The sequence below is a fragment of the Carya illinoinensis genome, chromosome 9 (assembly GCF_018687715.1).
Source record: "Carya illinoinensis cultivar Pawnee chromosome 9, C.illinoinensisPawnee_v1, whole genome shotgun sequence".
In the NCBI taxonomy this organism is placed as follows: Eukaryota; Viridiplantae; Streptophyta; class Magnoliopsida; order Fagales; family Juglandaceae; genus Carya; species Carya illinoinensis.
The window spans coordinates 37,778,561-37,787,489 of record NC_056760.1 but is presented as its reverse complement, the minus strand read 5'-3'; the positions used below and the strand labels follow the sequence as shown (position 1 = coordinate 37,787,489).

The 8,929-nt window shown below is 32.7% G+C and overlaps 1 protein-coding gene across 1 annotated transcript; it reads right to left on the bottom strand.

Annotated features, from left to right (window-relative positions):
* Positions 1 to 6,261: 6,261 nt before the first annotated feature.
* On the bottom strand, positions 6,262 to 8,670 carry LOC122277427 (actin-depolymerizing factor 2-like). The gene is made up of 3 exons (XM_043087397.1): positions 8,512 to 8,670; positions 6,984 to 7,249; positions 6,262 to 6,863 (listed from the first exon to the last, which is right to left on the bottom strand). The coding sequence occupies exons 1-3, from the start codon at positions 8,512 to 8,514 to the stop codon at positions 6,713 to 6,715; spliced, it is 420 nt and encodes a 139-aa protein (XP_042943331.1). The 5' UTR covers positions 8,515 to 8,670; the 3' UTR covers positions 6,262 to 6,712.
* Between the last annotated feature and the right edge of the window lie 259 nt (positions 8,671 to 8,929).

Below are 8,929 nucleotides of genomic sequence, written 5' to 3'. Positions count from 1 at the left end.
TTGGACCTTGAAGGGAGTAATACCCCAAGACCACAGCTTTCACCACTTGAGTCAACCCCTGAGTAATGATACACACACAACACATAATGTAAAATGAGGGTATTTTGATAAAGTGGTGTTATTTTAATATGATATTTTACAATAATACCCTTTATTTTAAAACATGATTGTGAAATATGTTATGAAAAGTATTATGTTTATCATTTTTCAATCAGAAAATATTTTATGTAAAATTATAATAATGATGTAATTGTTATAAATCGATTTGTATGACCACATTTAGCCATCAATTGTTATAAATCGTCTTGTATGACCACCTTTAGTCATCAATTATGACCATATTTAGCCATCAATTATGACCGTTTAGCCATCAATTATGACTTAAGCTATACATAAATCATTTTTGTACTCCTATATATATAGGTATCGTTCACTTGTATAGTATGATGTTTTCAGTTTTGAATAACAACGTTTTCTCTTACAATATCATTTCTCTTTTAGTTTTATAACACATTATCAACACGAAGGTTTTGTCGATTTTGAAACTAGTAGTCTTCTACTTTAAAAAATTTCAAATCTTATCATATTGGAATTCGTTACTCTTGACATTTCTGAAAAAAAATTATTTATCTTGGATCCTTGATGTTGAGATCCATTTAGATGTGATGAACTTGAGAGATACAATTAAAAAAGGAAATCACAGGTCCCGGCAGGATCACCCTAAGACAATGATTTTCTTTCGGCACTATCTTCATAAAGAATTAAAAACTGAGTATCTCACGGTGAAAGATCCCCTTATTTTATGGAATGATTTAAAGGAAAAATATGAGCACCAAAAAACTGTAATCCTCCCAATAGCTCGTCATGATTGGTTGCACCTAAGATTGCAAGACTTCAAAAGTGTCAGTGAGTATAACTCAGCACTCTTTAAAATCAACTCAATATTGAAATTATGTGGTGAAAAATTCACTAATGATGACTTGTTAGAAAAGACATATACTACTTTTCATGCATCGAATGTGCTCCTGCAATAACAGTATCGAGAGTAAAAGTTCAAAAAATATTCTGAACTTATATCTTGTTTTTTAGTGGCTAAGCAAAATAATGAGATTTTGTTAAGAAATCATCAGTCATGTCCTACTGGTTCTATATCATTCCCTAAAATGAATGGTATTGGATTTACACCATTTTTAAAAACAAATGGTGTATCTTTTCAAAGAAATCGAGGGCGTTCAGGTGGTAGGAAAAATTATAGAAGTAGAGGTCCTATAAGCGACCACACTAAAATGGATAATAATATATATATACCGTACCACCAGAAGTGGTTCAACTCAGAGAAGGGTAAAAGTCCTCAGAATAAATTTTCAAAGAAAGAAGAAGATGGATGCCATAGATGTGTAGATGTGGTATGACTGGACATTGGTCTTGTACCTATCGTACAGCTAAGCACTTGGTTGACTTATATCAAACTTCTATAAAAGAGAAAATAAAAAAATTTGATACAAATTTTGCTGAACCATCATATACTTTAGTTTCTATGGATGGAGAAGATATTACCCACCTTGATGTTTTTGATTTATTTGAAAATTATAGTGGTAGAGTTGATCATTTGATTGGTGATGGAAGTGTTCCTTTTTAATTAATGTATATTCTCTATCTTATAGTAATTTTTTTTTAATATTTTATAATGTTTTGTAGTAATGAAAGTTTTATATATTTTGTAGAACCATGAATCTTACTAATGAACTTTTTATTTCTGAGATGAATAATAGAAATGTATATCTGGCTGACAATGTTATAACTCACATAATTCTTAAGGATAAAAAATATTTTCAAAATCTTACATTGAGTAAAACCTACATCCATACCATATATGGTTCATCAAATCTAATTGAAAGCTCCGAAAGAGCTTATATTGTGTTGTCTAATGACATCAAATTGTATATTGATGATGCTCTATTTTTTTCACGATCCATAAAAAATTTATTGAGTTTTAAAGATATACATCATAATGATTGTCATATTGAAACCACCAACAAATGCAATAAAGAGCATCTTCTCATTACTAAACTAATTTCAAATTAGAAGCTCGTATTAGAAAAATTGTCTGCTCTCTCATCTGGATTGTATTATACAGAAATGAGAACAATCGAATCACATGTGGTAATGCACCAGAAGTGCATTGACCCCAAAGTATTTATGACTTAACATGATCGCCTTGGACATCCGGGATCAATAATAATGCGACGAATAATTGATAATTCGTATGGGTATCCCCTAAAGAATTAGAAGATTATCTTACCCAATAAATATTTGTGCTCTGCATGTTCTTAAGGTAAATTAATTATCAATTCATCTCTCTCAAATGTTGTTTTTGAATTTTCGTCATTTTTACAAAGGATTCATGGGAATATATGTGGGTCTATTCAACCATCAAGTAGACCGTTTAGATAATTTATGATTTTAATTGATGCATCAAGTCAATAGTCACATGTTTGTCTACTTTCTACTAGAAATATTGTATTTGCTAAACTTGTTACCTAAATAATTAAACTACGAGCACAATTCTCTGACTATCCAGTTAGAACTATTCGATTGGATAATGCAAGTGAATTTACATCTCAAGTTTTTAATAATTATTGCATGTCAATAGGAATAGATGTTAAGCATCAAGTTGCCCACACACACACTCAAAATGATTTAGCTAAATCTTTAATTAAAAGGTTTCAACTAATCGCTATACTTTTACTTATGAAATCAAAACTTTTTATTTCTGCCTAAGGACATACTATACTTCATGCAGTATCATTGATTTGGGTTAGACCATCAGCATATTATAAATATTTTCAATTACAGCTTGCATTTAGTCAACAACCAAATATTTTTTATCATCATTTTTTTGGATATACGGTATATGTTTCAATTGCACATCCACAACGTACAAAAATGGGTCCTCAACGTAGACTTAGGATATATGTTGGGCTTAATTCTCAATCTATTATTAGATGTCTTAAGACTCTTACAGGGAATATGTTTAAGGCACGTTTTGAGAATTGTCATTTTAACAAATCCATTTTTCCAACATTGGGTAATGAGAAGTCGGTGCCTAAAGCACCACAAGAAATAATTTCAGAAAATCAACCACTTTTCCAAATTGATCCTTGTACAAATGAATGTAAATTAGAGGTTCAAAAGATTATTCATTTACAAAGTGTTGCAAATCAATTACTAAATGTATTTACTGACACTAAAGATGTGGTAAAATCATATATTTCTACTGTTAATGTTCCAGTAAGGATTGTAGTCCCTAAAGGACAAGTTGCCAAAACAGCAATAGGTGAGTCTAAGACACGTTTGAAGCGTGGATGGCCTATTGGTGCAAAGGACAAAATTCCTCGAAAGAGAAAAATACAAAATGAATTTGGTACTCCTAAAGAGCCCATACCCACAACACAAAATACAAGAGTAATTGATACTCATGAAGAGACTAAATCTTATGAAAAAGAACCTCCTAAAGAGGTATTTCATGAAATGTCTTCCCTTGAAGAGGGATAGATACTTGAAAATAATAAGATCTCGATACATTTCATTAGTACTGGAGAAATTTTGGATAGAAATAAAACTATTGTCGAAAACATATTTTCATATAAAATGGCCCTTGAAATTACCAGATATAATGAAAAAAGTGAGTCAAGAACTGTTGGAAAATGTCAACGTAGAAATAATTGGCCAAAATGGAAATTAGCTATTGAAGCTGAATTAAACTCGCTAGCTAAGCGGGAGGTCTTTGGACCAATTGTACAAACACCAAAAGGTGTAATGCATGTTGGATATAAATAGGTACTTATACATAAGCGTAATGAGATCAATGAAATTATGTGATATAAAACATGACTAATTGCACAAAGTTTCATGTAGAAACTAGGGATTGATTATGTTGAAACCTACTCTCCTATTATGGATGAACATTCAGATTTTTTATTAGCTTGGTAGTTACAAAAAGATTAGATATGCAGTTGATGGATGTGGTCACTGCATATTTATATGGATCATTGGATCATGACATATATATAAAAATCCCTGAAAGATATAAAATACATGAAACTCCTAATTTGAGTACATACAGAAATATATATTTTATTAAATTTCAAAGATATTTATATGGGTTAAAGCAATCCGGACGCATGTGGTATAAACGTCTTAGCGAATATCTATTGAAATAAGGATTTGAGAATAATCCAATATGCCCATGTGCTTTTATTAAAAAAATTAGAATATGGATTTGTTATTATTGCAGTTTATGTTGATAATCTAAATCTTGTTGGAACTCCTAAAAAGATCACAAGAACTGCTACATATTTAAAGAATGAATTTGAAATGAAAGACCTTGGCAAAACAAAATTTTGTCTTGGCTTGCAGCTTGAGCATTTGCAAAATGAAATTCTCATTCATCAGTCAACTTATGTAGAGAAAGTCTTGAAGCACTTTTATATGAACAAAACTCATCCCTTGAGTACTCCAATGGTTGTTCGATTACTTGATGTGCAGAAAGATCCATTTCGTCTTTGTGAAGACGATGAATAAATTATTAGTCCTAAAATACCTTATCTCAGTGCAATTAGAGCCCTGATGTATCTTGCAAATTGCACTCGCCTGATATTGCATTTTCAGTTAATTTACTTGCAAGATATAGTTCTGCACAAAATCAAAGATATTGGAATGGTATTAAACATGTCCTTTGATATCTCCGATGTACGGTTGATATGAGATTATTTTATCAACATGGATCAAGTCCACAATTAGTTGGATATGCAAATACATGTTATCTTTCAGATCCACATAGAGGTAGATCTCAAACTAGATATGTATTTACTTATAGAAATTCTGCTATATCATGGAGATCTGTCAAGCAAACACTATCTGTTATTTCTTCAAATCACTCAAAGATCATTGCAATTCATGAGGCAAGTCGAGAATGTATTTGGCTAAGATAAATGATTCAATATATTCAAGAAAAGTGTGATCTTCCTGTGATTAATGATAGCCCAACAATTTTATACGAAAATAATGCTGCTTGTATTACTCAAATTATAGGAAGATATATTAAAGGTGACAGAACTAAATATATTTCACTTAAATTCTTTTACACCCATGAACTTCAGGAGAAATGTAAAATTGATGTCAAACAGATACAGTCAAGTGATAATTTGGCAGATTTATTCATTAAGCATTACCAACTGCAACATTTAAGAAAATTGTGCAGAACATTAGAATGCGAATACTTCAAAACCTATTATAATGCACTTTTTCAGGGGAGTAAAGTTTTAAAGACTAGTACTAATTGTACTCTTTTTCCTTCGCTAAGATTTTTTTCCCATTGGATTTTCGTTTATAAGGTTTTAATGAGGCAATCCTAAAATACTTGGTGGTACACATAAATACTATACTTTTTTTCCTTCGCCATTAATTTTTTTTCTCACTGGTTTTTTTTTTTTTTCTCGGCAAGATTATAACAAGATATATTCTTTATGAGTTCATTCAAATAGAGAGTATTATAAACCGATTTGTGTAACACCTTTAGCCATCAATTGTTATAAATCGTCTTATATGACCACCTTTAACATCAATTATGACCATCTTTAACCATCAATTATGACCGTGTCATCACTTATGACTTTATAATCCTATATATATGAGTATTGTTCACTTGTATGGTATGATATTTTCAGTATTAAAAAATAATGTTTTTTCTTGTAATATTATTTCTTTTTTAGTTTTATAACAATAATTAAATTAAATTCATAATAAAATGTGTCTACAATTTTTAAGACTGAGAAAATAAATGGTTTGAATCGTCATGAACCCTAAAATCATCTCGAATGACTTGAACCTAGATGACACATTTAATTATTTAGGTTGAGTTAGAGCTAACTCATTGAAGACCCAAGCCCACGTCCTCCTATAATTAACATTATTTGCCTATCTACGTTGATCTAGTGTACCCCAAAAAAATTAAGTATGAGTGGTGGACGACAGAGTCACAGACACAGATCAGCATCCCCATCATTAATGAATTGATAGGTACATGACCTCGCTCAATGAAGCTGTCATTGACGTGTACAAACATTTAGTTCACAAAGGGCCTGTCAAGACAGCAAATCTTGTTTCACAGACCACAAAAACTCTAAAGTAAACTTACTAAGTAGAATGTAGAACTCGAGTAAACATACTAGATAAGTCTGCAGGAATAAGTATCACAAGTTTTCAAGAACAAGCATCAGTTCTCTTGTGATGTAATTGTCTATGTAATACAAAACAGGCCAAATAAATCAGCAACTTTGTAAATCTTAAACCATTCCCCTTTAGCACTCCAAAGTTAATTAATTGACAAGGATCAATTTAAAACTTGAAATGAACTAAAGGTGCCGTCTAAACACCCCCTCCTCCCCGGCAAACAAGTTACATCTTAGCTAAAAGAAATAGGACCATAAGAAGCCACTCAACAGTACATAGGTTCCAGAGATAACAGATCACATTGATATACTGGAAAGCAGAGATGCTTGTCCAGGATTGATAAAAAAACTCCAGGGCAAAACTTGGAAATTTATACCGTAATTAGCCAAGTCCACCATCCCACAAACTATAGACACTTCACTCAAGTAAAGAAGGACCAAAAGGAGGAACTCTCTGTTGAAAGGCCTACAATTTGTATTCAGCTGGCGCGGCTCTTAATGACATCAAGACCAATCTCAGTTGGATCAGTTGCTTGCAACTCAACCTGAATTCCATCAAGCTCTCTCTTAAATCTATCTTTGGAGCTTGCATAAATCATCTTGCTTCTAACCCTTGATGTATCGGGAGACCTTCAAACAAACAGGAGACAAATTAGTGTATGTACAATAACAAATAACAAGGCATCAAAGATCAATTGAAAGGCCAATTAACGAAGAAAATCCTGCTCTTTTATCAATCCTTAGACTCACCAAGCAACGAAGAAGATCCTGCTCTTTTGGCAATTCTCTTCCGTGACAAAGTCAAAATCATATACAGCATAACGGCACTCATCAGCTGGAAGGCTTGCAGTGAAATCCTCATAACCTTGGTTTGGCTCACCAACCTTCTCCACAATAACTTGCTTCTGCTTCTCCTCAATCTTGAAAACTATGAAGCGATAGGTCCTTTTTGCCTTAAGTTCAAGAAACCTCAACTTGCAGTCATCATGCACAGCTATACCTGAGGCTGCGTTGGCCTAAGGAATTTTATAAACATCATAGAGATTAAGCAGTTGACATAAATAGACCTACAAGTTATTGAGACACAGAGTATGAGGAATATTAACATATCGAAGACCTTATAGGTTGTTAAAATAAAACCACAAAAATTAGCATCCCCAAATGTAGTAAACATTAAGAAATCAATTCTATTACCTAGATTTGACAATAGAAAAATCCTAGCCTAACTCGATCCACCCTTTTTTTTCAACAACAATAAAAAAGAAGTAAAAGAAAAATCAACTAAACTATGCTAGAAGAAATTGTAATCCGCTTGGATAGAATTCTAGATAATGGAAAATTCCAACACAAATACATTGGCCTCCTTTATCCCTTAAAATTTTTCTGAGCAGCCCAATGTGCTCGTGTTAGAAAACTGGAAACAGAAGTAGAATTAAATCTAAATATTAATGATGATAATAATACTTCCAAACCATCACTAAAGGACTCTAAAATCGTACGTATAATCTGAAAAATAACAACGCTTAACATGCACTGCAAATTCTTTGTCCAAGTATAACATCCATAAAAGACCGCATATTAGAAGAATATCAGAACAGAATGTATTCAAAACTCAGCCCGATCCGTTTGGTTAAGGAGAGTAGATCGTATCACTTCCAGTCATCAAAATAAAAATGAATCATTGATCAGAAAATTTCTTTCCAAAAAGAATTATAATCCACTACGGAAATCACGATTCAAAGAGTAAACATTCGAAAAAGTCAGATCTGCAAGCTGAAGAAGCACAACTAAACTGATTAATAATTATACCAACACACACACATTTCTACAATTCCAAACTTCACTTCCGAACATCAGATCGACCACAGAACAATTTCCAGTCATCAAAATAAAAATGAATCATTGATCAGAAAATTTCTTTCCAAAAAGAATTATAACCAACTATGGAAATCACGATTCAAAGAGTAAACATTCGAAAAAGTCAGATCTGCAAGCTGAAGAAGCACAACTAAACTGATTAATAACTATACCAAAACACGCAGATTTCTACAATTCCAAACTTCACTTCCGAACACCAGATCGACCACAGAACCAAAAAAAAAAAAAGACATCGGAAAAATTTCAAAACAAATGAAGATCCGTTTGATCAATAAGAAACTGTGAGAAACGTTGAAAAGAAGATTTGGAAGAACAGAATCATAGGAGTTCTTAGCCACAATTTATCAATAATAAGTGAAGTAGCGGAGCAGAAATGGAGATGAAAGAGTAGAAGACTGACCATTTTGTTCGGTTTGCTTGGAGATACCGAGAACACGATCGAGAAGATGAGAATGAGGAGAAAATATAGGTATGAGAGGCTCCTCCGATGACGAAGGCTCTGCTAAACACGTTGAAGCTATTTATATAGATAAGTGGCTGGGCTCTCTCTGTGTGCGTGCAGGGGTCAATATACTGGTATACGACTACGATTGGAGCGGTGAACCAATTGCGTGGCGCCACGCGTTGTACAGGTACCCAAGGCAACGGGGAATGAGTCGAAGGACTAGTCTACGCCATTGCTTTATTGGATTGTACGAATCCGGCTCAACTCTGGAGTGGAGTCGGCTAAAGAAAAATATTGTGAGACGGCGTCGCTTGGAATTTTTTTTTTGGTATCAGTTTTTTGCTTTTTTAAGAAACCTTTTCCTTACAAAAAA